The following is a 12,968-nucleotide window of genomic DNA, read 5'->3' as shown; positions in this document are numbered from 1 at the left end:
CTCAGACTTAATCCTCCAGTCCCCTACGTTTAATTTAAAAATCTGTTTTTAGCAGCTGAGCTCAGACCTGCCACAACCAAGACTGTCACTAATTGCTACGTGTCAACAGCATTTAGAAGAATGGGCAATGAATTAAACCCACTAACCCTTCTGGCTGGGTGACAGCTTTATCTTTACACACTAGTTTTTCAATGGGATCACAATCTGTTTACCTACCCAGAGTGGAAAATTGCATTGCCTAAAGTCAGTCAGATTTCTTCAGCTAGTGTGAAGTTTACTGAAGGAAAAATACTGATCTTGTAAATGAACATATGGTGCAACACCCAGAGTGCAAAAGCATTCCAACTTGGATCCCAAGAGGTAAGAAAGCCCTCTTCCTCTGGCTAGTCTTGTCAGATAGATGCGGTATTAGGGGATCAGAAAGCAGACTTAGAGAGACAGGGTGATGCTTTCAGGAAGACCAATGATGACATGAAGGTCACAGATGACACATGGCTGGCTTCAAAACCTCAGGAATGACAGCAGGAAAAGAGGTAGTGAAGGAGGAAGGGGAACATAGCCAGCTGTAGAAGTTGCCAGAGAAATATTTTGTTGGAGGCACAGCAGAGGAGGAGCAGGATGACACAAAGAGAAGCAACCTAATAAAGCACAGCATATGAGGACTGCAAACAGTGGTATCCAGAGGGATTTCTTTAATGGATGCACCTATTTAATACTGATGCAATAAACTAGTAATAAAGCAAAAAGTCAGATATATGTGTGTGAGTGTTCGAGGGCCACATATTAGGTATCTGCTCCCATAATAAAAGAAGTAAGCTAGGGCTTCTGCTCAGAGTCTGCTCAGAGGATTAAACAAGACATTGAACAAGACTGGACACAAGCCTGCTGAAGCTTCTCAGATTTGGTGACATATCAAGATGAAATTCTGTAAACAAAAATGATCTTCCTATCTTGTAAGGAACAACTAAGATGAACAAAATCAGGGTGAGATAAAAAAGTAGAAAGCTACCTATGGTGACACAGTTGTGTCCACTAGTAATGGCAGCAGAGCACAACGCCATCAGGCTTTCCTCCTAACTTTACTGCTGTCTCATGATCTCACTTAAGTAGCGTAATCTGTCTGCTCTGCTGTATGTGTGTTTTAGAAGCAGAAAAGCAGTGATACTATCTTTTTTAAACCTTTTGCACATATTTGTTGAGAAACATTTAAAATATGTTAAGTGCTCAGTACCTTGTAGAAGCTACACAGAGCTAAGTTACTACCAATTATTATTTTACATGGCTGAATATGATATACATGTTTTCAGAGATACCTCTGAAATGCCTGATATGTAAGGCCTTAACTAAAACAAACAAACAAATATCTACTACAGGTTTTATTAGCAGGGAGGGACAAATAAAAGCATGAGTGTGGCAAAGCCATGCTGAGATAGTGTTGAATTTGAAGAAAGGAAAGTTATAAACATTTTGGCTGACGCAGCGGCAAAGTCAGCTTGAAGGAGAATTAAGGACAACAGAGGTAATAATTTACCTCGGCAGTACTTTTCAGATGTCGACATACATTTTCAGAAGAAGGAGGAACAAAAAAAAAACTGGTAAGAGAAGACTGTTAGAATTATGACAACTTGCAACTTCTTTACCTGCTAGTGAGGAAAATAGACAGAAAAATCATCTGAAGATTATTCTTCCTTGAATGCTCCCATTATATTTTCACGAGTATTAATACAGGATATGTGTTGACATTGATGAGCAAAAAGATCCTTGAGGAAGGGAAGCACTTATTTCCTTGTGCAGCCATCCGAACAGTTTGCAGTCACAGGCAGCTCTGAACTTAAGAGTAGGAAATGAAGCTTGTATGAAAACTAAAGTGGAAGTGCTGGGCATTTAGGATTTTGTGATCATGGTTTCATTAGACTCTAAATGCTCTTTAGGGCAGGAACACTTAGAGGAGTTCAGAAATGTTTTTAACTTTAAGAAAGCTGACTTTGGGGAATGTGATATGCCCCAAGGAATTTTTACTGGAATCCTATGAAACATGGGAAACATAGAGCTGAATTTTTAAAAAGTATCTGAAGAGACTGAAATTTAAAGCCATGCTGCTTAATTCCAAGGAGGAAAAAGGGCAACTGAGGCCAAACGTAGTTTAGTAAAAACGTAAAGCTTAGTATAAGCAACACAGAAGACTTGGGAAATCTCTTATATATATCTATTTGCAGATACTTAGATACAACAAACAATCCTTTGAAAAGTAAACAACCTAGTAAGGAAAGATACAGAACTTCTTAGAAGTTAGAAAGGGCAGTTTTAAATAAATAATTCCAGGAGGATGAAGTATCTTTCTGACACTGCCATGAATTTTTTCTGCTAACCATTACATTGGGGTTTCATTTATATCAGTGCTAGAAAGGACTGGGAGGAACATGCTTAACTGCTTTAGGCATATAAGAAAAGGAAAAAGTTAGCAAGTTAGCATGCCCTTTTTTCTTTGAAGAAGAATAAGAGACCAGATGACTGCTTAAATATTAGCATCTCATTGTGACAGAGTTTCCAGGGCTTGCTTAGAGGAAGGAAATTTGCATTGATGTATGTGTATCCTCAGAGTTACAGTCGTGCCAGCTAGCAACAAATGCGCTGCACAAATACAACCTGCAGTTCCTATCCTAGGCAAGTCATAGGACAGCTGCAGAAACAGGTTGGGGGAAGAATTCCCTGTGACACACACACAGCACTAGACGCAGAGAAAAACGATCTACATATGGATGTGGATGAAAGGTTTATTTTTTCTCCCTTATAAAATGTAACACAAACTCCTACCTGAGAGATACATGTATCTTAGGTTCTGTGATCACAGAACAAACCAGTGAGGCCTGAAGTCAATCTTCATCGTTGCAGGAAAGGGCAATGAAATGAGGTAAGCTATAGAACTGTTAGCTTAATATCTACCATGCAAAAATAATAGAGGCAATTTTACTCAAACACCTTAAAGGGCATAATTTGACTAGAAGCAATTGTGCAATTCTTGGAGGGCAATTTCTGCAACAAATTAATAGCAATTATCTTGCTGAAAGATAAGAAAATTAAAGACAGGCCCTAATTCTCTAAAAATTACCCAACTTCAGGGGTTGAGAGACTAGATACTTCAACATCCTGTTCTGCAGGGCTACTTGCTTCCAACTGACTTTGGTTGCTCATTGCATTTTGGTTATAACTTTGAAAAGAAATCTAAAATTAATTTTAACATTATTTTTGTGAATACCAAGTAGATTATTTATATCCAAGCGTAGACTAAGTTACCAACTTACAATATAAACATTCTGATAGTGACAAAAGTAGAAAAGACTAGTGAGATAATTTCTGAAGTACCTACATTTTACAGGTGAGTTGACTGGGTGGAAACTTATTTTTACATGCCCAGGGCAGCAAATGTATGTAAAGTATGACTTTACTAGCCATGTGCTAAAAAAGCCTGCAAAATGTGTGAAAGCATCTTTTATAGTGTATCAAAGCAGTATGAAAAGCAAACTTGTCACAAAATGTCTGTGAAAACTGCTGAAAGGTAGACATAATCATTTTTCCTCAATCCTTGCAGCAGGTTAGAGTCTCCAAATACAATTAAAAAACAGGTCAGAAAAGATACTGACAAAAATTCAGTACAAGATGAAATAAATGATACTGGTAGATTGGTAGTTGGCAAGCTGCAAGGAGGGAAGGACAGAGGCAGGAATTAGAAACATTAGCAGGAATAATTGCCAAGGCCAGTAAATATCAGGGGGCCCCAAAGCAGTCAAAAGAAGAGTGAAGAGATTTAGAGTCAAGACACTCAAAGGGTCTACTTAGTTTCACCAGAAGACAGTCTCACATTTCAAGGTTTCTTCTTCAGTACAGCTAAGCTTTTCAATGGGAGGCCTTGACCCCAGGGATCACTAACTGAAGAAAACAAATGTGTTTTTCAAATGAATGTATTGGCACTGTCAGAACTGACTGTACACGAGATTAAATGATATTTATTTTCATTTTCTGAAATACCATGTTAAATTTTAGAGGGACAGACAGACAGAAACATTTCCAAATAAGACATGAGAATCTCAGCATCATATTTTCTGTTTCAACGTATCAACAGCAGAATTCCTGTTAACTGATCTAGCTTAGACATCTTCCAAAACGTCATTCTGAGGCTTTCTTGCTTTCAGCGGTCTTGGTGAAGGTGGTGGGAGGGGACATGTGCTGAGAGTCTGTTTCATTTTTCTCATTGCTTTTCCTCACTTTCTTGCAATGGATTGGGTTTCGGTCTGGCATTTTGGAATTGCAAGGATGTAATTCCCTCACTGAAGAAAAAAATGTTTGCCTACCTTTGACAAGGAACGGAAATAAAGTCAGAATTAAAAGAAATTAACATGATTCTGGGTACCCATCCTGAGTTACTCTAAAAACAAAACTTTGATTGTAGGAAGCAGCTGCCATATCTCTTCACAGAAGTGCTTGCTCACATTTCATCTGCATTTTCCTTAAGACAAAAATACTTCAAAACCCATTTCATGTTTCTACCTTGATCATGCTTGAGGAGCTTCACAGCCTTCTTGAGTTCCACAGGAACCAAGTAGTTAAGTTACTGTGTTAAATGTAAGGCAAGATGGGGGCAGCTGAAGAGAGAGATGGTGCCCAAGGGAAGGTGGCCTAAGACAGACCAGATAATTTCAGATAAACATCAGATGTGTACTGAGTTTATATGCAGTGCTATTTCAAGGCTACATTCCATTCTGTATTTCAGTACATCCCTACAGTTTTGTATGGACGCACTAGTAATTTCATGAGCATTCCTGAGAGACCTGTGCTCATGCGCTGTCCAAAAATGGAGAATTGTATAGTGAGCTGAATATAAAATGCAGAAACTGTGTTCTGATAAGGAGACTAATGAGGACAGAGTGAAGACCATGGCACTACTATTTCAGCAGAAAATGTCCGAGTGTGTGAATTAAGTGTAACTACAGTGAGGGCTTCAGAATGGCTACATACTACCAGTGAAATTTGCGGAGTGAATATGTATTTTTTAATAAGACGTATGACAAAGCATGAAAGTGGGTCTCACAAAGCACAGACTTGTTGGGTCAAGTGTCCTTTTCCTGTTTGGCAAGTCCTTTTGTCTCTGTGTCCTCCTTATCTTCCTAACACCTTACCAAAGCACAGAATGACAGACAGCTCTTAATGACTTCCTAGCATTTGATTCTGATACACAGGCACAGACCTTTTTTACATTACACCAAAGTCTCTTTCCCCCTGAATTTCCACTTTAGAACTCATGCCCACTTCCACACACACAGGTCTCCACCCCTACCCTACAATCCATGTGAAGACAAACGTGTCTGTGTCACACCTTATTTGAATCAGGCAGCTGAAGCCAGCACTTCTGAACGGATGGACTGACAGCTGATGCTTTGTCAGCAGTTGGCTGGGCTGGTAACATGCTCCCCAGGAGAAGAGAACATCCTCTCCTGGGCACACCCACTCCCACGTCACACAATTGAGGCTATTGTTCCTTGTGTCCAGAAACCAGGCTCATTCCAGTACCACCTCTATGGGTTGCCACCATCCTGCCTGACTTGGAAATACTGTCTTTTTTCCCATCCTAGCATGCTCATCAGGTGATTTGAGAACAGGGATAAGTGACTCGGTCCTGTTGGCCGTGTTCTGGTTGAGTGCCCCCAGCAGATTTCACTGAGGCATTCCTGGGAGTAAAGATGTGTTCTGCAAATGAACATTTACTGAATGGAACCCTGCAAAGCACCAAAGAAAACAAAGCACATATGCACTTCTAAAATCGACATTTTGCAGTACATACAGTTACAAAGGTCTAAGCTGCACAGGGGATACTCACTGGATGGAGTTAAAGCACCATCATGAAGACATAGCAGAAGTACTTTAAAAATCAAGCCTATTAATTCTCACCTTCCTCTGCTTTCCATTCTTGCAGCTGGAGGAGGGAATACCCATTTGAAACCAGAAGGAACACCAAGTTGTTTTACACTTCGTTTTGTTTCCCATAAGGTGATTTTTTCACTCCCCTAAGCACCCCCTCTCCCATTCAGAGAGAGTGACTGAAGCCAAACAGCGTCTCTGTGACAGGGCAAACCTGCTCCTCCTGGGCAATACTGCCTGCCTGCTCCCCTGCTTGCTTCTTCTGTGGTAGCTGGCTGTGAGGGGGCAACAAGCAGGCTAATTTAGAGCTCTAAGAGCCGGCAGCAGGAGTGCAATTAAGCTGTTTTCACAGACTGCTGGCCAAATGCAGCAATTTATTGGCTGAGTGATTGGATTATTCATTTGCAAAACTAGGAGAGGGCATTTTCTTACCACTTCAGTTGGCCTGTAGTACTTGTGATTGACTGTCACGTGAATCTTGCCAGTCTCTTTGCATCGCCCTACTTCATTTTCATTCTTCCCTTCCCACCTGTAAAGAAGATAAACATTTAATCAACCCATAATTACTTTAGTGCTCTGATCTTACCAGCATTTGGCCTGCTTTCAGTTACTTGAGGCTGGTGTCAATTCTCCCTGCAGGACAGTATAAACTCATTAGCTATAGGAACAAAGGCAGAGTTTAGACTTGGATGGAGCAACAATGGCTTTTGAAGTCTCTTTGTTTTGGTTTTTGATTCAGTGGAAGGTCTAAAATACAGGACTTCTAAATTAAACACATAATGCTAGCAGAAAATAAAATGTCCTGATTTCAGAATGTCTCATGTAGCTGCAAATAAATATGACAGGTTTTTCATTTGTGGATTGATTCAAAGTTACTTTCGTAAAATGTTTTTAATTCTTCTATATTGGCCAATACTTTCTGCAACCCTTTAATCTGTTAATTTTATGGGAGGCTCTGTTTGAATAGCATTAAGCTCCATAATTTAATTTGTGCTTAACTAGGAAAAACAAAACAAAAACTGTTCTTGAATTTTTACTCCTTGACATTTTACATATACGGCACTTCACATACATATACTGTAAAAGTACTTATTACCTGTGAGCTGAAAGCCAGCTACTTTGTCCAAATTAGATTCATATATGTTGAACATATGCATTTTGCTATAATTTATGTGATCTGGCTGCGCCATGAATTATTTTGTTAGCAACTGTTGTGGTCTAAAATTTGGAGAGCAGCAGAAGAGGAACGCAGTGGGTGACTAGATCTGCCCTTGGAGAGGCCAGCCTGCTGTCTGGAAGCCTGAAGACAATACTACTTCTCAAAACAAATGCTTCAGATGGCACATGTAGGAACATACATTGCTGTATCAAGCCTAATCCACTGAACATACAAAACCCAGAGCTCTAAGTGAAACTCTATCCTCTCTTTGCTTTTTGCCTCTAAGTATATATCATGGGCTCTGAACCAGCTTGGCATAAAAGTGACATGATGAAATCCTTTACTTTTCTTTTTTTGTTTAAGTAAAATCTATGTAGTTTAAATGAGCATTGTGATTTAGGCTATTTAGCCCCAGTCACCAGCAATGAAAAAAAAGTCCTCCTTGCCTCCCACTTACTAGTTGTGCTGCCAGCTCTTGGGATTTTGTCACAGATTTGATTTCTTCATGCTCCTCCCCAACAAGCTCCTAGAAGAATTTAATTCTTTGACAATTTCAGCCTTCATTTTTGAGTTTCTAGCCCTTGAAGGCTAAGGAAAAAAGTCTGAAAATGTGACCTCTGTGTACCCATAAAGGTTAAAACACTGAAATGCAGAAGGAAATGCCAAATATGCATTATTACTAGCTTTTAAATACCATAATTTTTTAAGCACTGCTCATGACTTTTGGATGACTAGCAAAGCCTGTAGGATGTTTGATACTGGGAACACTCCACGCTGAAATAATTTCCAATAGATAATAGCAAAGTGAAGTCAGCTGTTAATAGTCATGCCATGATGCTAAAGATGATTTATAATTTAAAATTTCTTTCTTTCTTTTTCACAGTTGCTCGGCCTGAACTGCAAAGTTTTCATTCGGAAGCCAAAACTAACATTAGTCCCTCCCTTTAAAGGGCAGAGGGTAAAAATGTGCAGGACTCAAATGAGCTTAATAGAAAACTAACCGTCATCAGTAAAACAACAGGAAGTGCTTAGATCAGGAGACGTCAGTTGTTGTTGGAGGTCACTGAGCAGGGAACCCCATTTAACACCCAACAGGCTCCAGAAGCCTCAGCTGAGCCAGTAAAGACTTACTTAATGTCGCTATCAAAGTTATATAACAATAGAATTAGCTTAAGAAGAAATCTCCACCCATTTTGTTCGGCCCAGTAATGTGAAAAGTTCACAAGGGGAAAAAAAAGTACTTTTCATTGTGAACAAAGTCGCATTTGATAGCTGCACTTCTAATTACCTCTGGCACCTCACTGCTCACAGCTGGGGACACCATACTGCTGATAAAAGGGATTTTGCAGGGGCCAGCCTGACACCAGGAGCAAGACATCTGTCTTCCTACCCTCTTCCTCTAACCACAAGGAAAGGAAAAACATACCACCAAAATCCTCCTTAATTTATAGTCAAGTTGGAGTCAGAGTTGTTAACTGGAAAATGTGATGCCAGATTGTCTTGAAGCACAAGCATGGTGGAAGAGGCATGGGGAACCCTCATCTTGCTTTGGTTTTAGGTAGCTTCAGCCACAAGGAGTGGATGCCCAAAGAGGCAAGAGAACAGCCTTGTGTAACTTGGGGGAAACACAAAGGATCCTTGGCTAAACAAAGTTTGGCTAATCAGGGCTGAGCTAAATTTACAAAGTACGGTGAGTGGATTCCCCCAAACCCCAGCTGGTGTCAAAGCCTGGTGTTTCCAGGGAGGTGCTTGCTGGCCTAGTGTAGACTGCTCCTAGACTCTATGGGTAATGAGCCTCTACAGCAAGACTGTTGCTTACCCCACAATGGGGAGCTTCACCCTCTCAAAAGACAGGCTTGCTCTCATAGCTGACAGCCAGAACGCTCTGCATCCAGACAAGGATGCACAAGACCAAATGTCTGCTACTGACAAAGTAAGTTTGATGCCCTCTGCATCTAGACTTCCACATCAAATGCCTCACTGGTGGAGATGGGTGCTTGGCGATTGCTTAAGACAATAGTAATTGTCAATACTGGTGGGTACCGCTACTATCACTGACCTCAGAAATTTCCATAGAACTAAGTTAATCACATTTCAAACACATGTGTGAGTTTACTTGTTTAAAAGGCTCTCCCCTTCAAGAGCTTTCACACTCTCGATTTATGGAGGAATGGACTGCAATTAATTTAAGGCTAATTCCATATCTGCAGATCATTACTGTTATAATAATTATCAGCAGTGATGAGTGCTCCTTTTCCTCTTCAACTCTGGAGATTCCAATTATTTTTTTCATTTCTATAACTATTCAGTAAGACAGCAGCTTCAAGCTACTAAAAAAGCCACAGGTGCAGAGAGTTTTCTGAGGACGAAGAGCTGGGATACCCAGCCAGTGTGGTCTGAAGTGGGCAGGGAAGGGCACAAGGGAGCCAGGATAATTGAGTTAGGGTGGGAATAGCACTGCAATGGACCAAATGGTCTGAATGGCTGTAACTGAGAAGCAAACTTGGAAAAGTACATATTTTTCTTTAAGTGGTGAAGAAATCATCTAAAAATGAAACCTTTCATAAAAGCACAGATAAACTGAACAAATATATATATTTCACCTTCTTGCTTGATCTTTACATAGAAACAGAACTGAGAGCATTTAAAAATATTCAAACCCACTAGTAGCTACAAATGCTCGGGCTATTTATGGAAAATAAAATTACTATATACACCTTTTAACTTAAATATATGCCAACAGAAAATATTTTTACATTTGAAAATGAACAATAAAGTAATTAAAAATGAAATTTTAGGATTTTTTTGTATCTCACTCCACAGCTAATACAAGATACCATTTGTGTAGACTTCTTAGATTTTTGACTTGATTGCTGTTACACACACAATTAAGCCAAAGTAAGTAATTCTGTCCTGATTTTTTATAAACAACAAAACTCACAACATGTAACAGACCATTAATGTCTTGTGCAATTAATCTTTTGTAGGGAAACTTTAAATCTGACTCTGCATATGTTCCTTTGCCATCAGCTCAACGACCAACCTTGCCAGCAGTTCTGATGCATCAAAGCAATCAAGGACACAGGGATTGCTCAACCATGATCTTGTGCTTAAATCTAAAGAACAAATATGCTGCCATAGAGGGATATACTTTTTCTTTTTTTCAAATGTTTTGATGAATCAGATCTTTAGTGTTTGTTCACTAAAGGAACACAGTGAAAACAATGCTGTTGTTATATTCTCAGCACTGTCAAGCTCATGTCTAAAAAATCTAAAAATCTAAATTGTGATTTAGATCCTCACATTATGAGACTTTAAAAAAGAATAAATCCTAAACTCCCTATTTTTTTTTTCAGTTCATCAGAAATCTTTTGAACCTCTTATCTATTTACTCCAAATTGTGAAAGCAAGTGTTAAGAAGAAAATGTTTTCTCAGAGAATATTAATGCTTCTGTGAAGATATGTGGAAAGAGAAGGTTTTGTTTCAAGAAAGTTCCATTACTATCAACCTGAAACAAAATTACATTAGTAACATCTAAAAAAGATGCATTGACATTTTGAGAGAGGAAATATTTTGGCTTTTTTTTTTTCTTTCAGAATGGCTTAAAAATGCTTTTAAAGTTATTTTTTTTCTTAAAAAGTGGCTAGCAGATAATCAAAGCAATCCAGCTGACCAGATATTTTTCTAAATTGCTTTTGTGAGAATTATTTTCTTTTCACTGGAGGGAGGAAAGTGGAATTTTCCTTGAAACATCACATTTAATTCTCACCCAGTCTTCCTAAAGGAGAAACTCTCATACCTCATATGATGTATGAAATTAGGTAATTAAATTGCTACAGTCTTCAAACCTCAATTTGAGTTATGGAACAGTTACTAGGTCTGCCTATAGGTAAAACCTTGCTATCAATAAGACAGTAATAAAAGCTTGCTTAGCTGGAAGAGTTAATTCTCCAGCTGAAGTGAGCTAAATGCCCCCCTAAAACATACACTCTACAGCGAGAACAGTGATTAAATTGGTGCAATCCCAAGAAAGGAGCCTTGCTCATGCGGGTTCACCCAGGCCAACATTATCCACTGATGTGGCTGGGATCCTTTCAACTATCAGTCTTCAAAATGCTTTCAATTTCTGTATGAGATTCTGTTACCTTTGTCCTCATCTAAAGGCATCTGTTTTTTCCTGAGCTGTTAAATACAACACATAGCACTGGCCAGCCAGTAATTTTTGGTAGGCAAAAGTCAGACCTAGAAACAGCAGCTCTTTTGATGGCTCTTCTTTCATGTCCCCACAGCACCATTACTAATTTATTGTTGGCTTTCCATTCTTACAGCAATCCTTCAAATATCATGTATTTCTGTAATGCAATCTTCTATTTTATCTATTTTATCTTGTATTTTATAAGTACACAATGGGGGATGATGTGATTGAGAGCAGCCCTGCAAAGAAGGACTTGGGGGTGCTGGTCGATGAGAAGCTTTACATGAGCCAGCAAAGTGTGCTCGCAGCCCAGAAGGCCAACCGTATCCTGGGCTGCATCAAAAGAAGCGTGGCCAGCAGGGCGAGGGAGGTGATTCTGCCCCTCTGTTCCTCTCTTGTGAGACCTTATCTGGAATACTGTGACCAGTTCTGGAATCCTCAATGTAAGAAGGATATGGAGCTGTTGGAACGGGTCCAGAGGAGGGCTACAAAGGCGATCAGAGGGCTGGAGCACCTTCCCTAGGAGGACAGGCTGAGAGAGTTGGGCTTGTTCATCCTGGAGAAGAGAAGGCTCTGAGGAAGTCTTATAGAGACCTTCCAGTACCTAAAGGGGGCCCACAGGAAAGCTGGAGAGGGGCTATTCATAAAGGCTTATAGTGATAGGATGAGGGGCAATGGGTATAAACTGGAGAGGGGCAGATTTAGACTAGACATTAGGAAGAAATTCTTCCCCATGAGAGTGGTGAGGCACTGGCACAGGTTGCCCAGGGAGGTTGTGGATGCCCCATCCCTGGAGGTGTTCAAGGCCAGGTTGGATGGGGCCTTGGGCAGCCTGATCTAGTGGGATATCCCTGCCCATGGCATGGGGGCTGGAACTGGACTGTCTTTAAGGTCCTAACTATTCTATGACTCTATGATTTTAGGGTAAGAAGAAAAAAAACAAACCAACCAGAAAACCCTTCTTCCCTCAGTTCAACCTCAGTTCAAACTTCACTGTCACTGAAAAGACCACTGCTCTACTTGTAGTAGTTCACCTCATTAGACCTTATATCTTATCTGCAAACTTCCTCTTTTTAGAGTGATCTTTTATCAGACCAAGTGGCACGTTAGTTAAGATAAAATTTGTACATAGAGCCAAATGACTAGAGTAAAATATTAATTCTTAATCAATTAATTCTGATCCTAGAAGTAATGACTATTTCTGTAACAAATGTGCATGTATTCTTATATTAATAAAACCCACAATAAATCTTTCCACTGCTTGAACAGTTTTTCCTTTTCTTGTCTTTTTTTTTTTTTTTCTGTCCACATTTGTGAACAGCAGTCTTTATAGCACTCTGCAAAAAAACTCTGAGTGCTCTAGTGGTTTCAGGCTATCTTTGCAACCCTGTTCTAATTTAATAAGATTAATGACAGAAAATTAGTCAAGACAAGCATTTGCCTGTTTCGTTTACTCTGTTGTAGTTCAAATTATAGGTGGGAAGTGTTTCCCCCAAGTACTACTTAATTACTAATAAGTTGAAGGAAAAGTTGAAGAAAAAAAGTGTAATCCTTACAGAGGGAAAATATTTGTAGCTCTGAGGCTTTCCTGTTAGTACAAAGGACTGAATTTGAATGATTCAGAGGGCTGTATAAATATAATCTAAGATTTCTCCCTCGAAAAAGAATTTTTAGGAGAAAAAAACTCACACAAGGCAGAT

General features: G+C 39.5%; 1 protein-coding gene across 2 annotated transcripts in view; it reads right to left on the bottom strand.

The window, feature by feature from the left end:
* Positions 1-12,968, bottom strand: part of GMDS (GDP-mannose 4,6-dehydratase) — a 414,275-nt gene that overhangs the window by 68,430 nt on the left and 332,877 nt on the right. For both annotated transcript variants that reach the window (XM_054057322.1, XM_009569286.2), the window contains one exon: positions 6,346-6,442. In XM_054057322.1, coding sequence (XP_053913297.1) covers positions 6,346-6,442 — 97 coding nt within the window. The remainder of the gene's footprint in view (positions 1-6,345; positions 6,443-12,968) is intronic.

This window comes from Cuculus canorus, chromosome 2, assembly GCF_017976375.1.
Source record: "Cuculus canorus isolate bCucCan1 chromosome 2, bCucCan1.pri, whole genome shotgun sequence".
NCBI lineage: Eukaryota > Metazoa > Chordata > Aves > Cuculiformes > Cuculidae > Cuculus > Cuculus canorus.
Note: the sequence above shows the minus strand (reverse complement) of the source record. Positions and strands in the feature narration are given on the sequence as shown.